This window comes from Notamacropus eugenii, chromosome 5 (genome assembly GCF_028372415.1).
Source record: "Notamacropus eugenii isolate mMacEug1 chromosome 5, mMacEug1.pri_v2, whole genome shotgun sequence".
Classification (NCBI taxonomy): domain Eukaryota; kingdom Metazoa; phylum Chordata; class Mammalia; order Diprotodontia; family Macropodidae; genus Notamacropus; species Notamacropus eugenii.
In genome coordinates this window covers 374267326-374286019 of record NC_092876.1, presented here as the reverse complement: position 1 = coordinate 374286019, position 18694 = coordinate 374267326, and the positions used below count along the sequence as shown (strand labels likewise).

At 37.7% G+C, this 18694-nt stretch overlaps 1 protein-coding gene and 1 pseudogene across 3 annotated transcripts in view; both read left to right on the top strand.

The window, feature by feature from the left end:
• CA5B (carbonic anhydrase 5B) overlaps positions 1-18694 on the top strand; it is a 66713-nt gene that overhangs the window by 13951 nt on the left and 34068 nt on the right. For all 3 annotated transcript variants that reach the window (XM_072614281.1, XM_072614282.1, XM_072614280.1), the window contains exon 2: positions 3504-3688. In XM_072614281.1, the coding sequence (XP_072470382.1) occupies positions 3559-3688 (130 nt within the window). In that variant the 5' untranslated portion in view covers positions 3504-3558. The remainder of the gene's footprint in view (positions 1-3503; positions 3689-18694) is intronic.
• On the top strand, positions 15055-16585 carry LOC140506758 (pyruvate dehydrogenase (acetyl-transferring) kinase isozyme 1, mitochondrial pseudogene; annotated as a pseudogene).

The window sequence follows — 18694 nt, the reverse complement described above, 5'->3', positions numbered from 1 at the left end:
TCTCCTCTCATTGATGGGGTCCATTCAAGACTTTCATTTTGGGGACATTAGCCCATGTTGGCCATGAATCATTCCCCCACCCTCTTGCTGTGCTTCTGGCTTTAAGTACTTAGCTCCTATAACTCCACTGCCTTCTCAACCCTAGAACTTCCATCAGTGTCTGGGGCCAGCTTACCTTACAGTATTTTTCCAGCATGCTGGCCCCCTTCTCCCATTACTGAGTTCCTTTGAAAGACTCCATTTTGAATCTACCAGCTATGCTAGTCATGATTCATTACCCTCCTGATTGTACTTCTGACTCTCCTGACTTTGCCACCATGTCTCTTCTCAGGTTCCTTCCCAATCAGTCACAGCTTCCTTTTTTATGCATTGTCTTCCCCCATTCAAAAGGATTGGGGCAGCTAGGTGACACAGTAGATAGGGCCAGAACTGGAGTCAGGAAGAATTATCTTCCTGAGTTCAAATCTACCTCAGACATTTACTTGCTGTATAACCCTGGGGAAGTCACTTAGCCCTGTTTGCCTCAGTTTCCTCATCTGTAAAATTGAACTGAAGAAGGAAATGGCAAACCATTCCAATGTCTTTGCCCAGAAAACCCCAAATGGAATCACAAAGAGTTGGACATGACTGAAACAATGGAACAAAAAAATTCAAATACAAACTTTATGTGGGTAGTGGTTGTTTTTCTTTTTTCTTGTATTTCTATCTCTAGGGCTTATTATACTACCTGGCACAGAGTAAGCTCTTAAGACATGCTTATAGCCTTGCCTTGCTTTGATTTCAGTATTGTAGGTGTATTGTAGAAAAAGTGCTGGATTGTAAATTAGGAAGCCTCAAGTGTAAATACTACCTGTGTGACCTGATGGCTGACATCAGTCTCAGTTTCCTCATTGGGTAAAATGAAGATCATAACTCTGTCTTATCTATTTTGCAGAGTTATTTTGAACATCAAATGGGATGAGTAATGTAAAGTACTAAAAACCTCAAAGCATTATACAAATGTCAAATATTATTGCTATTATTTAGAGCGATAGATGCATAAATAGCCACCTTAACACTTTATTACATGTACTCTTAAAAACCATAAACCAGATTTCCCCCAACATTAAGTAGTCATTCACAACCTTTGGTGAACCTGTGATTCACATACTCTCTAACTCAAAATTATTCTCACTTCATTTTGCAGATGAGGAAACTGAGGCCCAGAGAGTTGAAGGTACTTCAACAAGCTAATCACAAAACTAAGGTCTTAGTTTCTGAGAAATAATATCATATTTCCTCCAGAGGTTTTGCCATTAACCTGCTGAATGATCCTTGGGTATAAATCTCTAGGTTCTAGTTTCCTAGTCTGCAAAATAATAGAGTAATTGGACCATACTATCACTAGCATGTCTTTTAGTTGTGAAGTCCTATGAACTATATATTTATTTTTAAAATTTAAATAAATTCAAATTTTATTTAGAGCATATTTCAATGTAGATACTTTAAAAAATAACCCATAATATAATTAAAGACACCCTGGGGCATGTGCTCCTTTAAATACCAATAGACTGATTCCAAGTTAGGCATTAAGGGAAGTCAGTTTTTTCTTCCCTTTTTTGATCCAGAGCCAGATTTTATTTGTATAGTAAACTCCTAGTAAGGAAAGTCCTTCCACTTATGCAAATGGGCATCAGTTTTGCAATTTATAGTTTTAGAAAGTTACCTCCAAGTTCACTGAGAGTTACTGACTATCCATTTGTCATATTGCTACCATGTGTTAGAGGGAGGACCAGAATTTGGGTCCTTTTACTTCCAGAAAGATCTTTGAACCAGATTGCCTTTTCACCTTCATTAACTTATTTAAAAATAGTCATTTTATTAAACAGAAAGATTACTTGCTTTACTTTCCTAACTACTGGACAAGTTATATGGTAGGGTTCACTGGTAGGAAGTTCACTGGCAAATGTATGCAGAATGTCCAAGACTTCAGTGATTAAATGGATCTTTTACAAAACGGTAAGAAAATTTGCATGTTCTAAATCCAAGTTTCTAGGATTAAGTGACCTAAATCACACTAAGATATTTGAAAATCATCAGTTCCTGCTTTCTTCTATACAACCTCACAAGCTGGCATTGAATATTAGGAATTTGGTAAGGAAGAAGGTGCTAAAAGAAAAGGGAGGTGAGAGGATACCATAGAACATGACCAACGTGACAGCTTTGCCAATATCACAACTTCTTTCACATCATTTGCTTCTAACGTCATCACAAAGGAAACACTGAGCAGTGGCTAGAACCATTAGGCTTGGAGTGAGGACGACTTAGATTCAAATTTTGTCTTTGATAACCTACCAGCTGTGTGACTCTGGGCAAGTCATTTAACTTCTGTGCCTCAGGAAATGCCTTAGGATTTAATCTGCTACATCAGAAATAGATTGGGATCTGCTTGCTGCTGCTTTCCTGAAGAGAATTTCCATATTAGGACTAAATCATAGACTCTTCTCATGTTTTAGTAATAACCCTGTAAGATATCATTATTTCCATTTTAGAGATAGGGAATGTGAAACACAAGGAAATGTGTTTGACTAAAGTCAGACTATTCCTTTTGGGTCCATTTCAAGCACTGGATGTGGGCAGTGAGAAAACCTGTTGAGACAGAGTGAGAGGTCAGAACTGGAGATATAATCATAACACATTTTGTAACATTTCAAAAATGGCTTGTTTTATGAAGAAAATTGGTTTGTAGCTATCTTGAATATTGAAGGAAAAAAGGCATTCATGTATATTAAATTTACTGTGAATTTTATGATGTCTGTTATGTTATAACATAAGAGTTGATCTTCACAGTTGTTTAAGATGCAGGGTTTTTTGGCAGAAAAACAATTTGGACTAAAAATCAAGCTTTTTTTTGGATAAATTGTAGGTTAGTAGGATTATTCTACAGGCATTAAAAAAATCCAAAACTGATCAAAAGTGGCATTTACAGTTGGCTCTTATGCAAGTATTTCAGAAGAGAAAATTACATTAATTTTTTTAAAGGGATGATACTTTAAAAAATATTTCAAGAATATTTTGCCCATTCAGATTTCAAAGAGAGGATTTTAATTCTTGGTCTGTTCTTAAATTCTTAAATACCAGATTGAATAATTAGTAGAATATTTAGAATTTATAAAAGAAAAATAAGAAGGAAACTTATTTGAATAACTGTAATATAAACAATTTTTCCTTTCATATGACAGAGGTTCTTTTCTCTGAGTCTTCAACCTCAGTATCTGCAAACCCTGAGGGAATGACACAGGATTTCATGGAGCAATCATCAGCAAGCCCTGCCCTTCAACACATTTAGCCAATGAGCTGTAAGACCAGGACTGGATTAAACATTAACTTTCATTTTGGGTACATTTTTCCCCTTGCAAGAAAAGGGGTATAGATTAAGAGTTGGCTTTTGTTTTCTTTGTTATTGTTGGTTGTCTTAGTCTCTGTTTTTACAGCCTTTCTCATTAACCTCCTCTGTTTATTAGGTGCTGAGGTTCTCACAAACTGCTTTTTGGAACTGATAAAGGCATCAAGGTAAAAATGGTAGTGTTAAATAACTTGAAAACATTTCCGTACAAACTGTTATGGAAAATGACCCAGAATCAGCGATCTATACCAGTGAGACCTTGCAGTTTGTATACCTGCACATACAAAACCAGAAATCGGGCCAGTGAGTATATATTACTTGTTTTTTAATCATACTCTTAAATATTTGTTGATTTGATGTCATTGTATGGATATGTAATAACAGTCTTCTAAAATAACAACAGGTTAACATTTTCATAGATAAGTCAAAATGGAAAAGTACAGCATCACATATATTCTATCTAAATAAAAGCGATACACATTTCAAATAATAACATTGTTAGGATAATAGATTTTCCATTTTTTTCCCTTTAGATTTGATCTCTAACTGTAGACACGGACACCTATCCGTTTCTGGAATTTATTAGTAATGTCTAATTCAGATGCTTGAAGAAGACTCTTAAGTTATTTTTTATTCATGGGTTTATTTTGTTTCCTCTAAAAAGAAATGTGTCTGACTGGTCTGACTCATAACAAATATTTTTAAGCTGGGTGTGGCTTCTGTTTGCCTCATGAAATTTAAGAAACTGGTACTATATGATCTAATGCTCATAAAAGGGAAGGGGGAAGGAGTAACATTTCTCTAGTTAGAACTTCATTTTTTTGTTTTTTTTTTAATAGAAGTAGAAAATTCAAAACCAGGAACTGTTTGGTAATAGGACAGTTGTATTATTTTGCCTTGGATAAAAGGGGGTGGGCAGAAATGTTTTTCTAGTTGTTTTACAAATTAAACAAAATTTTCTTTTTTGTAAGATACTTAAAAACATTCTTGATAGTTGTAGTTCCTGTGTGCTTTTTACATGTTTCCATTTGTCTTCACATTTCCTGATAGCTTATGGCATGCCTGAAAAGTGTTTTTAGAGGTACTGCTACTCTGTTAGATTATTTTAAATTTAATATATATATATATATGATTTTAATTTCTCTGATAATCCCCAGAAACCAAGGGTAATTCCCTAATGTCTCCTCCATTTTGATCCAGTAACCTCGCCCCAAGTAGCTTGGAAAATTTTTGGAATCTTACCTCTAGCTACTCATCTTATCTGTAGATGTTTTATCTTTTTCAATTTCTGATCTACCTACATTTTTATATATTATAATTAGTAGTTCAATTCATCTTAATACAGTGAATATGCAATATATCTTAGAGATAAAAATTTTAAAAAATCCAGTTCCTACCCTCAAAGAATTTATATTTAAGATTGAGGGAAAGTTGCAGAAACTTCATTTCATCCTTGGGTCTCACTGTTTGACAACTGCTAAATACTACTTGAGTTCCCAGAGATCAAATTACTTAACAATACTGATCTTTCTTATTGATTTTTTAAGCCTATAGATTTTATTAAAGATTAAAGAAAATTCTCTTTCAGTATTATGCCATTCAATTACTGAGAATTAACCAAACTACTACAGCTAGTACAGAGTGAGGAAAAAGAATTCAGGTATGAGATCCCAGACAATAAGTAAGGATATATGATAATATCATGTGTTCATAAATTAAAAGTATGGGATTAAGAACAAAATGTACTTTTGAATAGAAAATGATGGAAAGAAAGATTTATATTCTATGAATTTAGAATGTGTCTGATCCTTCCCTGTAAATAGTAAAATGATGGACCAAGGGTTGGTGACATCCTTGAAAACAGTGCGAACAGTTTGTTCTTGCCATTATTTATTAAATTTTTTTTTACAGCTCCCAAATGAGACAGATTTATTGTCCTTAAAACAAACTATAATAACCAATGAATTAATAAAACAGCCCCTAAAAATTACTCTGTCTCATAGTCTGTGAATATAATTGTTTTGATAATATCTTTAGTAGAGTGATGTAGATGACAAGGCACAAAAAGCCTCTTGCTTTTGTTCTGGTTTGGCTTTTAACCAGGTATGGGACCCTGAGTTTAAACTCTTGGACATTAATTTCTTCATCAATTCATTTTCCTTCAAAAATTCCCGTATAGAGGGAAAAGGAGAAATTAGGGAAGATGCCCAAAGAGAGTTACTCAAATGCACCGGGAGCCCATTCCGTTAATTGGATTTTAAATATATGTGTGTGTGTGTGTGTGTGTGTGTGTGTGTATACACATATACACATATGTGTGTATATATGGACATGTATATGTATATGTATGTAATGGCAATCAAATTAGGATCTTTTGCTGTTTTTGTTTTACTAAAAGTGCCTCTGATTGAATAATGTGATTGGGAAGGATCTTTCCCACCCATTGATAGGCCTGCCAATTGTGGGAAGTTTGATGAGAGGAGTTGTTTTGTAGGAGGGTCCCAAGTACCTTTTTTTATTCTATTGAGGCACTGAGTCAGAGAGTTATGCCCTATGGCTCTAAAAAGTATATAAACACTCTGAGGGTGAGGTTTTACTTGGGGCTTACTGACTGGAAGTGTTTGGCTAGATGAGGACTCTGGGAAGTTGCTTTAAGGAGCCTCCTGGCTTTGAGAACCCAGATGTCATGCTTCCTCTCTGGTAATTATGGTCAGACATTTTGGAAGCATGTCTGTTGACTTTTAATTTCTCTATATTTTCTTTGAATTTCAGGGTGCTGACTCCCCTGAACTAGGTGAATGATATATGTGCTTGGTTAAAGTGATTGTTAACCCCTCAAAAGTTGCTTTTCCTTTTATGAATGCAGATCTAAGAACCTGTGATAGGAGACCTCCCCGTGTATACTGGGGTGCTTACTGATACAATGTATGCACAAACACACACATAAGAAAGATAGAAGCACAGACAGGATGCTAAAGTTGAATACAAAATCATGACAAAGTCCTGTTAGGAGAAGCAGGAAAATCCATTCTCAGAAAAAACTGAAGCTGACAATGAATGATAAAGACAACAGGAAGGATTTTTGGTGGTGTTGGAGAAAAGAGAAGGATTAAAGAATAGGTCTGTTATTAGGTATTAGGGTAAATAGGAGGATTATAATGGACAGCAGAAAAAAGGCACTATTGATGAACTCCTGTTTTGATTCTTTCTTTTTATTTCTGCCAAGGAGAATAGTGTGTGGACAAAGAAGGCCAGAATAAGAATGGTTAAGAGAGAGTTAAAATCCCGGATGAATAAGGGTATGAGAAAAGAGAACACAACTTCCTCAGACCAATTACATCACAGGGTTCTGAAAGAAATGGTCAATGAAATTATTGAACCACTTGTCAGTGATGTTCTGAAAATCACAGTAAATGAGAAAGGTGCCACCAGACTGAAGAAGGACATATGTTATCCCACTTTTCAGAAAATAGAAGTGAATCTAGTCTGTAAACTATAGAACAGTGAGTTTGACTCTAATTCAAAAATGTAAGAACAGAATTTGTTTCAGTCATCGAGAAAATGAAGTAGTTATCACAAAGTGACCATGACTTGATCAAGAGGTCATATTAGACTAACCTTTTTGTCAGGGTTGCTAGACAGTCAGATCAGTACAATCCTATAGAAACAGTTTTATAAAGTAGATTTTAGAAAAGCATTTGATGGACTCCCTTATGCTGAGTAGACAAGATGGAGAGAAATGAACTAGATGAAAGTACAGTTAGATGAATGTAGAGTAGGTGCAATGATCAGATTCAAAGAGAAGTCATTAAAGGATTGATATCAGTAGAGTGACTACAGGATCTATTGTTTTGTCATTACTGTTTAGCATTTTTATCAGTGACTTGCATAAAGGTACATAGATGTTGTGCTTCCCAGATTTGTAGATGATGTAGATACCCTGGAGGTATAACTTTTGAGTTGAATGGCATAAGTTATAATAAGATCTTTAGAATCTAGGATATTGAGCCAACTTACCTCCAGAGTTAGGCTAATCCTGAGGCATGACTGTTCAGCTGAAAAGATTTGAGGTTTTCAGTGACACTTCATAGTCTACCCCCCAAAAAACGAATGCAATCTTAGATTGATGATAACATCGAGAATTTATATAGGGGCAGGTAGGTGGTGCAGTGGATAGAGCCCTAGACATGGAGTTGGGAAGACTCATCTTCCTCGGTTCAAATCTGACCTGAGACACAAGTTGTGTGACAGGTTGGGTGAGTAATTTAACCCTGTTTGCCTCAGTTTCTTCATCTGTAAAATGAGTTGGAGAAGGAAAGAACAAACTGTTTGAGTATCTTTGCCAATAAAACCTCAAATGGGGAAACATAGAGTTGGATGTGACTGAGCAACAAAGCATTTATTTAGTGCTTTAAGGTTTGCCAAGTGTTCATTCAGTTGATTCTCACAAGAAACCTATGAGTTAGGATTTGCTATTATTATCTCCATTTTGTGCATGAGGAAATTGAAACTAAGAAAGTTTAAATTGCTTGCCCAGGGCCACATTGAGAAGCATGTGTTGGAGAAAGAGTCAATAAGGTGGAGTAAAGGCAGGGACTCACCTGAGCTCTTCCGAAACCCCCTCCCAATACCTTTAAAAAAAAGACTCTAAACAAATTCTAGAGCAGTAGAACTCATTAAAAAATGGAGTGAGGCAAATTTCCAGTCCCAGACAACTTGGAAGGTCAACGGGAAAGGTCTGTTGCATCAGGACAAGAGAGGATCATAGTCCTGTGCAGACCTGGACCCAACAAACCTAGAACAGGCCTCAGAGCTACCAAATCACTAACAGCAGTGCAGTTTTCAGGCCTCTCAGGCCACAGATGCCAAAGACAACTTAGAAGGTCAGGAGGAGAGAGTCGCACCTGGGTGAGAGTGGAGCACAGTTAGTGCAGGCCGTGCCAGCATAGTCCCAGCTCCAAGAAACCAGGAGCAGGCTTTGGGAGTGACTGAATCAGTAGTGGCAGTGGTGGTGGTGGCAGCTACTTTTGGAGTTCTCAACCTACAGACAGTAAGGGGTTCAAGTAACTGGTCATAAGGAAATTACAGGGGTCTTTTTGCTAGCACTGAGGGAAGACTCTGTTGCTTTGCCCATACTTGGATCTGGGTCCCAGTTCTGGTGGCAGTTCCAGGTTAAGGAGAAATACTAGCATAGCAGATATTGTGGCCACAGTGGAGAAGATACCTTTCTCACAGTTCTAGGGCAGAAAATCACAGACCATAGCATACTTCTCCTTATATCATACCACCTTGAAAGAACTGAAAAACTTACAAGTTCTTAGAAGTATCTCGGAAAACAGGTGCACAAAGCTGCTAAAGTTTGAGACAGTGCCCCCTCCACCCTGGAAGTAGAGCCCTACTTTAACAAATAGATAAAAGTCAAATAATAGGCTGGGAAAATGAGTAAATAACAGAAAAAAAATGTCTCACTATAGAACAAAGAAGATCAAAACATACACTCAGAAGAAGATAGCAGAGTCAAAGCTCTTACATCCAAAGCCTTCAATAAAAATATAAATTGACCTCAGACCATAGAAGAGCTCAAAAAAAATTGGAAAATCAAGTAAGAAAAATTGGGAAGAGAAATGAGAGTGATGCAAGAAAATCATGAGAACAGAGTCAACAGCTTATGAAGGAGACATACACACACACACACACACACACACACACACAGACCTGAAGAAAATAAAATCTTAAAAAAAACAGACGAGGGGGTGGAGCCAAGATGATGGAGTAACAGCATGGACTTGCTACCACTATCCCCCCAAACCCAATCAAATACTTGTAAAAAATGACTCCAAACAAATTCTGGAGCTGAAGAACTCACAGAATGATGGAGAAAAGCAAATCTCCAGCCAAGACAGTCTGGAAGGTTACTGGGAAGTGTCTGTCATGACACGCTGGGAACAGAGCACAGTCCAATGTGGGCTGCATCAGCACAGACAGGACTGAGTAGGCCTTGGGGGGACTAAATCCCAAGCACTTGTGGCAGTTTCCAGACTTTAGGACCCCAAAATGCTGAGGACAAATTGAAATGTCAGTGGAAAAAACCTGTGGGACCTATGTGAGAGAATAGAGTGGTCAAGCCCCAGCCACAGGGCAGCAGAGGGGGAGGAGGAGCCTGCAGCAGCAGTGACTGTTTCTGGAGCTCGTGGCCCACAGATGGTGGAGGGATCAAGCAACAGACAGTACACTCTCCACCCCCCACTGGAAGCAAAGAACTACTTGACAAAAAGCTCAAAAGTCAACTAAATAGCTGGGGAAATGAGCAAAAAACAGAAAAAGAAACAGACTATAGAATCTTACTTTGGTGACAAAGATGACCAAGGTATACAAACAGAAGACAACAGAGTCAAAGCTCCTACATCCAAAGCCTTCAAGAAAAACATCAATTGGTCTCAGGCCATGGAAGACCTCAAAAAGGATTTTGAAAATCAAGTAAGAGAGAGGCAGAGCCAAGATGGTAGAGCAGAAAGATGCATGTACTCTAGCACTTCCCCCACAGCCCACAAAATACCTATAAAAAATGACTCTCAACAAATTCTAGAGCAGCAAAAACCACAGAATGACAGAGTGAAAGAGATTTTCAGCCAAAGGTAACCTGGAAGGCTGACAAGAAAGATCTATCCCATGGGACACTGAACACAGTGGAGCCCATCCCTGGCCACAAGGCACAGAGAGGAACAGGACCGGAACTCTGGGGCAGAATCCCCAGCAGGGAAGGTTCCAGATTCCTCAACCCACAAGCAACAAAGAAAACTTCAAAGGTCAATGTGGGAGGGCTTTCCCAGCTGGGTGAGAGGGGAGCAGGGTCCTCCCAGCACTGGCCCCAGGTGGTGGCAGAGGAGGTGGCAGCAACAGCAGCAGTGGGCAGCAGGAAGCTACGGAAGCAGCCTGGGTCCATTGTCCAGGCAGCTCAGCTTAAAGCCCCTGGGGGAATTGAGCAGCTGATCTGAATTTCAGCCCTGAGCATGGTCCTGGGGGGAGAAGGAGCACTAGGACCCTCCTCTTGACAAAGGATTCAGAAGTCAAGTAATTGGCTGGGAAAATGCCCCAAAAAAGGGAAAAAAATAAGACCGTAGAAGGTTATTTTCTTGGTGAACAGGTATCTCCTTCCATCCTTTCTGATGAGGAAGAACAATGCATACTGTCAGAGGCTTCTGCCTCCAGTACCTCCAAAATGAATATGAAATGGTCTCAGGCCACTTGAAAAATGAGTCAGCAGCTTGCTAAAGGATAACCAAAAAAATGCTGAGGAAAAGTAACACCTTTAAAAATAGGCTAACTCAATTAGAAAAACAGGTCCAAAAAGCCAATGAGGAGAAGAAGGCTTTAAAAAGCAGAATTAACCAAATGGAAAAGGAGGTTCCTAAGCTCACTGAACAAAATAGTTCTTTAAAAACAAGAGTGGAGTTCAGGGAAGCTAATGACCATGAGATAAACCAAGAAGTCATGAAACAAAGCCAAAAGATTGAAAAAATAGAAGATAATGTGAAACATCTCATTGGAAAAACAACTGACCTGGAAAACAGATACAGAAGAGACAGTTTAAAAATTATGGGACTACCTGAAAGTCATGATCAAAAAAAGAGCCTAGACATGAAATTTCATGAAATTATCAAGGAAAATTGGCCAGATATTGTAGAACCACAGGGCAAAATAAATGTTGAAAGAATCCACCAATCACCTCCTGAAAGACACCCGAAAAGAGAAACTTCTAGGAATATTGTGGCCAAATTCCAGAGTTCCCAGGTCAAGGAGAAAATATTGCAAGCAGCTTGAAAGAAGCAATTCAAGTATTATGGAAATACAATCAGGATAACACAAGATCTAGCAGCTTCTACATTAAGGGATTGAAGGGCATGGAATAGGATATTCCAGAAGTCAAAGGAACTGGGATTAAAACAAAGAATCACCTACTCAGCAAATCTGAGTATAGTACTTCAAGGGAAAAAATGGTCATTCAATGATATAGAGGACTTTCAAGCATTCTTGATGAAAAGACCAGAACTAAATGGAAAATCTGACTTTTAAACACAAGAATCAAGAGAAGAATGAAAAGGCAAACAGGAAAGAGAATCATAAAGGATTTTCTAAAGCTGAATTGTTTACTTTCCTACATGGAAAAATAATATTTGTAACTCTTGAGACTTTTCTCAGTATTTGGGTAGGTGGAGGGATTATACACACACACACACACACACGCATGCACGCACACATGCACATACACACCCATACAGAGTAGAGGTTGAGTTGAATCAAAAGAGATGATATCCATAAAAAAATAAAATTAAATTAAGGGGTGAGAGAGGAAAATATTGGGAGAAGAAAGAGAGACATGGAATGGGGCAGACTATCACTCATAAGAGAGATGAGAAAAATCTTTTTCAGTGGAGGAGAAAAGGGAGGAGGTGAGAGGGGAAAAGTGAAGCTTAACCACTTCACATATGGTTTAAGGAGGGAATAACATGCTCACTAAATTTGGTATGAAAATCCATCTTACACTACAGGAAAGTAGGAGAGAAAGGGACAGGTGGGGTTAGGGGATGATAGAAGAGAAGGAAAATGGGAAAAGGGAGTAACTGGAAGTAAACACTTTTGGGAAGGGACAAGGTCAAATGAGAATAGAAAAAAAAGGGAGGACAAGGTAGGATGGAGGACAATATAGTTAGTCTTATACAATGTGACTATGGAAGTCTTTTGCAAAACAACACATATATAGCCTGTATTGAATTGCTTGCCTTTTCAGTGGAGATGGGTGGGGAGGGAGAGAGAGAAGTTGGAATTAAAAGTATTAGAGACGAATGTTGAGAATTGTTATCGCATATAACTGAGAAATAAGAAATACAGGTAATGGGATATAATAATTTCTCTTGCCCTGCAAGAAAAGAGAGAAGATGGGGATAAGGGAAGGGCAGGGTGTGATAGAAGGGAGGGCACCTTGAGGGAAGGTATAATCAGAATGCAAGGTGTTATGGGGTGGAGGGAAGGGAGAGATAGAGAAAAAAATTGGAACTCAAAATTTTGTGGAAATGAATGTTGAAATCTCAAAATAAATAAAACTATTTTTTTAAAAAGTAAATCAAGTAAGAGAAGTAGAGCAAAAATTGGGAAGAGAAATGAGGATGATGCAATAAAATCATGAAAAATGAGTCACTGTTTGCTAAAGGGGACCTCAAAAATGCTGAAGAAAATAACACTTTAAAAAACAGACTAACCCAAATGGCAAAAGAGATCCAAAAAGTCAATGAGGAGAAGAATGCCCTAAAAAGCAGAACTGACCAGATAGAAAAGGAGGTCCAAAAACTCACTGAAGAAAATAATTCCTTAAAGTTTAGAATGGAACAGATGGAATCTACTGACTTTATGAAAAATCAAGAAATTATGAAATAAAGTAAAAGGAATAAAAAATGCTTATAGCAGACAATGTGAAATATCTCACTGAAAAAACAACTGACCTGGAAAATAAATCCAGGAGAGACAATTTAAAAGTATTGGACTATCTAAAAGTCATGATCAAAAAAGTCTGGACATCATCTTTTAAGAAATTATCAAGGAAAACTGCCCTGATATTCTAGAACCAGGGGGCTAAATAAATATTGAAAGAATCCACTGATCACCACCTGAAAGAGATCCAAAAAGAGAAACTCCTAGGAACATTGTGGCCAAATTCCAGATTTCCATGGTCAAGGAGAAAATATTACAAGCAACCAGAAGGAAACAATTCAAGTATTGTGAAAACACAATCAGGATAACACAAGATCTAGCAGCTTCTACATTAAGGGATCAAAGGGCGTGGAATATGATATTCCAGAGGTCAAAGGAGCTAGGATTAAAACCAAGAATCGCATACCCAGCAAAACTGAGTATAATACTTCAGGGGAAAAATTGGTCTTTCAATGAAATTGAGGACTTTCAAGCATTCTTGATGAAAAGACCAGAGCTGAAAAGAAAATTTGACTTTCAAACACAAGAATGAAGAGAAGCATGAAAAGGTGAACAGCAAAGAGAAGTCATAAGGACTTATTAAAGCTGAACTGTTTACATTCCTACATGGAAAGACAATATTTGTAACTCTTGAAACTTTTCAGCATCTGAGTACTGGGTGGGATTACACACACACACATGCACACATGCACACACACGTAGAGACAGAGTGCACAGAGTGAATTGAAGAGGATGGGATCATATCTTTAAAAAATGAAATCAAGCAGTGAGAGAGAAATATATTGGGAGGAGAAAGGGAGAAATGGAATGGGGCAAATTATCTCTCATAAAAGAGGCAAGCAAAAGACTTATTAGTGGAGGGATAAAGAGGGGAGGTGAGAGAAAAACATGAAGTTTACTCTCATCACATTCCACTAAAGGAAGGAAAAAAATGCACAGTCATTTTGGTATAAAAACCTATCTTACAATACAGGAAAGTGGGGGATAAGGGGATAAGCAGGGTGGGGGGGATGATGGAAGGGAGGGCATGGGGAGGAGGGAGCAATTTGAGGTCAACACTCATGGGGAGGGACAGGATCAAAAGAGAATAGAAGTAATGGGGGACACAACTATTATGGAAGTCATTTGCAAAACTACACAGATTTGGCCTATATTGAATTGCTTGCCTTCCAAAGGGAAGGGGTGGGGAGGGAGGGAGGAAGAGAAGTTGGAACTCAAAGTTTTAGGAACAACTGTCGAGTACTGTTCTTGCCACTAGGAAATAAGAAATACAGGTAAAGGGGTATAGAAAGTTATCTGGCCCTACAGGACAAAAGAGAAGATGGAGACAAGGGCAGAGAGGGATGATAGAAGAGAGGACAGATTGGTGATAGGGGCAATTAGAATGCTTGGTGTTTGGGGGGGGAGGGGATAAAAGGGGAGAAAATTTGGAACCCAAAATTTTTTTAAAATGAATGTTAAATAAATAAATTTTAAAAAATGGTCATTCAATGAGATTGAGAACTTTCAGTCACTCTTGTTGAAATGACAGGAACTGAATAGAAAATTTGACTTTCAAACACAAGAATCAAGAGAAGCATGAAGAGGTAAACAGGAAATTGAAATCATAAGGGACTTACTAAAGTTGAACTGTTTACATTCCTACATGGAAAGATAATATTTGTAACTCTTGAGGCTTTTCTCAGTATTAGGGTAGTTGGAGAGATTATATACATGTAGATAGAGGGCATATGGTGAGTTGAATAGGAAGGGATCCTATCTAAAAAAAAATAAAATTAAGGAGTGAGGAAGGAATATATTGGGAGGAGAAAGGGAGAAACAGAATGGGGCAAATTATCTCACATAAAAGAGGCAAGAAAAAACTTTATCAATGGAAGGGAAAGGGGGGAGGTGAAAGGGAGTGAACCTTACTCTCATCTCATTTGACTTAAGGACGGAATAACATTTACACTCAATTTGGTATGAAAATCTCTCTACAACTTATGAAGGAGACATACACACACAGACCAAAAGAAAATAAAATCTTATTAAAAAAACAGACTAGGAGGTGGAGCCAAAATTACAGAGTAACAGCATGGACTTGCTAGTGCTCTCCTCCCAAAGCCAGCCAAATACCTGTAAAAAATGGCTCTAAACAAATTCTGGAGCTGCCGAACCCATAGAATAATGGAATGAAGCAAATCTCCAGCCAAGATAGCCTGGAAGGTCATCAAGACACTTTTCTATGAAAATCTAACTACAGGCACTTACATACCACAGAAGCCAGGAGCTGTGCACCGCAATGGCGCCTCTCGGTTTGGGAACTTCTGTTTCTTTACATCTTCTGGAACGTCTTTCACTATGAGGTTAATAAGGTACCTACGACAGGGAGCTTCCGCCGGTCCGGGCCCCGGGTCCCAGCCCAAACCAGAGTCCTGGTGCCGACCTCCAGCGCAGTTTCCCGGGCCAGGTGGATTTCTACTTGCGCTTCTCCTCGTCCCCGCTCTCCATGAAGCAGTTTCTGGACTTCAGATCTGTGAATGCATGTGAAAGACTTCATTTATGTTTTTGTGGCAAGAGTTGCCAGTGAGATTGGCAAACGTAATGAAAGAAATCAGTCTCCTTCCAAATAATCTTCTAAGCACACCTTCAGTTCAGCTGGTACAGAGCTGGTACATTCAGAGTCTGCAGGAGCTTTTTGATTTTAACCATAAAAGTGCTGAAGATGCTAAAGCTGTTTATGACTTTACAGACACTGTGATAAGAATCCGAAATCCACATAATGATGTCATTCCTGCCATGGCTCAGGGTGTGATTGAATACAAAGAAAGCTTTGGTGTAGATCCAGTGACCAGCCAAAATGTACAGTATTTTTTGGATCATTTTTACGAGTCACATTTCAATCAGACTGCTACTCAATCAGCACTCCTTACTATTTGGTGGAAAAGAAAAAGGAAGTTCAATTCACTGAAAACACATTGGAAGCATTAATCCAAATTGTAATGTTGTTGAGGTTATTAAAGACGGCTATGAAAATGCAAAGCGTCTTTGTGACTTGTATTATATTAATTCTCCAGAGTTAGAACTTGGAGAATTAAATGCAAAATCACCAGGACAGCCCATGCAAGTGGTTTATGTACCATCATATCTCTATCACATGGTGTTTGAACTTTTCAAGAATGCAATGAGAGCAACCATGGAACACCACGCCAACAAAGGCATTTACCCTCTTATTCAGGTTCACGTCACATTGGGTAATGAGGACTTGACTGTGAAGATGAGTGATCGTGGAGGTGTACCTTTGAGGAAAATTGATAGACTCTTCAACTACATGTATTCAACTGCACCCCAACCTCGTGTTGAGACATCTCGAGCTGTACCTCTGGCTGGTTTTGGTTATGGATTGCCCATATCTTGGCTTTATGTACAGTACTTTCAAGGAGACCTGAAATTGTATTCCTTAGAAGGTTACAGGAGAGATGCTGTTATTTATATTAAGGCCCTATTAACAGAGTCAGTGGAAAGGCTCCTGGTATATAATAAAGCTGCATGGAAACATTATAAAGCCAATCATGAGGCAGGTGACTGGTGTGTGCCAAGCAGTGAACCAAACGACATGACCACATTCCTTAGTGCATAGCTGCCTCTACACCCTCTCAAAAAACAAAATGGGTTTCTAGTATTATATTTGAGAGGGATTTGGGAAAACTGTTACACAAAGCATTTTACATCTGATTTTCACATTCCTTGACTGGGTAGAATAAATGGAAAATGAATTCCATAGGTATTTTTCCAACCTCCTAAAACATTGAACCTGTACTATTTAACTGTTAGAAGAAAGAAAATTCTAGCTACTGTGTTCATTTACTTTTAATGGCTGCAAATATGGCTAACATGTTTTGCTTCCTTTTCAGTGGACTTAAGGGACTAGGTTTCAGGTATAGAAATCTCCAGGTTCCTTGTGGGACCTGTGTGATATATCTTATATCTAGTAAAAGCATTTCCCTAATTGTACTGATTAATTGGCTAACTACCTTTTTATAGTCTGGAAAATCTTGTTATGCTGAGTAGAATTACTCAGCAATGAGAGTAAATTAAAATTGCTTTCACATTAATCAATAACTGCCTATTAGTTGCACATATAAAGGCAGAAAATTATTAACCTGTGGGTTTAATACCACCTGCTTTTTATACTTTCTTTTTGTAGTTGACTTAGAGCCACTTATTTTTAGAGGTAAATTTTCTTTTTCTGAACAATCAATATCTAGTTCTCTCTCTGTTCATTCAAGATCCTTTGAAATTTACACTGAATATTCTTTTGATTAATTTCAGAAGGAGAATTTTTATCGCTAAATGACTAGGAATCCTTATCAAATCCTCAAAAATTTTGAGGGGATGGCTATTTATTATGTGATTATAATTTTTTTAGTGATTCTAATTATGATATTAAGTAGAAGTGTGACATAACTGATACAAGGCCAGCACTGGAGTCAGGAAGAACTAGATCCAATTCTCACTTATCTGTGTTTACCAAAGGTCAGCCACGCAACTTCTTGCCTTAATTCTCCAAGAGTGTAAGTTGATTTGTGTTGGTGGAGGGAATTTTCATAACAAGAGTTCACTATAACAATAAAATCACAGATCTAGCTTCCTCCCCCCAAAAAACAGTCCTAATAATGGTAGAATTATTCATACATACCATGTGGGCATAATGATACAGGTCTAGATTATGTTTCCACAGACATGTAAAAAAGTGTAAAACTTCTCTCAATTGGTCAGCCTTCTAACCTCCTCAGTTATTAGGAGTCTAATTGTATAGGAGGGGCCCTTATATAGCTAATTGCATATAAGAGAACCCAGCAGAATAGAAATAATAATAAATAAATAACAATCTATAGCAGAGATTAGACTTAGGATAAAAAACCGTATATATCTTGGTAGCATCATTCCATCAGTGCAAGTAGTAATTGACTTTTGTGATGTTATGAAAAAGAGATCAGTTCTCCTTCTGTATTGGAGAGGTGACTATAAAGTAATAAAACTATTTTGCTAACCTGTATCATTTTGTTTAAGCCAGCGGGAGAAGTATCTCATACGTTTAAACAAAAAAAAAGCTTTTTATTGGAAAATGTTAAAATTGTTTCACTTAAAAAGAATAGTGTGTTTTCCAATGATGCAGGTTAAGTGAGGTATTACTGTCTATGCTATGTAAATATTGATGATTTTGAAGGAATGATCAACTACTAAAAAACCCAATGTATTATTAGTTTACTGCATATTAGTAGATGAAGGGCAAGTGATTCTGACTCATTACTATTGCTGTTTATAACTCTCAAATTTTCCAGCAATAATGTTGTATAAACTTTTGGAACTCTTCAAAATTGGAACAGATTTTAAATAAATTATAAAATGATAAAAAAAAAATCTAACTACAGGAAGTTAGGCAGGAAGGGAGGGGAAATGATAGAAGGGAAGACAAATGAGAGGAGGGTATAATTAGAAGTAAACACTTTTGAGAAGGGATAGGGTCAAAAGAGAGAATAGAAATGAGGGACAGGATAGGATGCAGGGAAATATAGGTAGTCTTTCACAGTATGACTGTTATGGAAGTGTTTTGCATAACTACACATGTATAACCTGTATTGAATTGCTTGCCTTCTCAGTGGGGATGAATGGGGAAGGAGGAAGGGAGAGCAGTTGGAACTCAAAGTTTTAAAAACAAATGTTAAAAATTATTTATACATACAACTGGTAAATAAGATATACAGGCAATGAAGTATAGAAATCTGTCTTGCCATCCAAGAAAATAGAGGGGATGAGGATAAGAGAAGGGAGGGGTGTGAT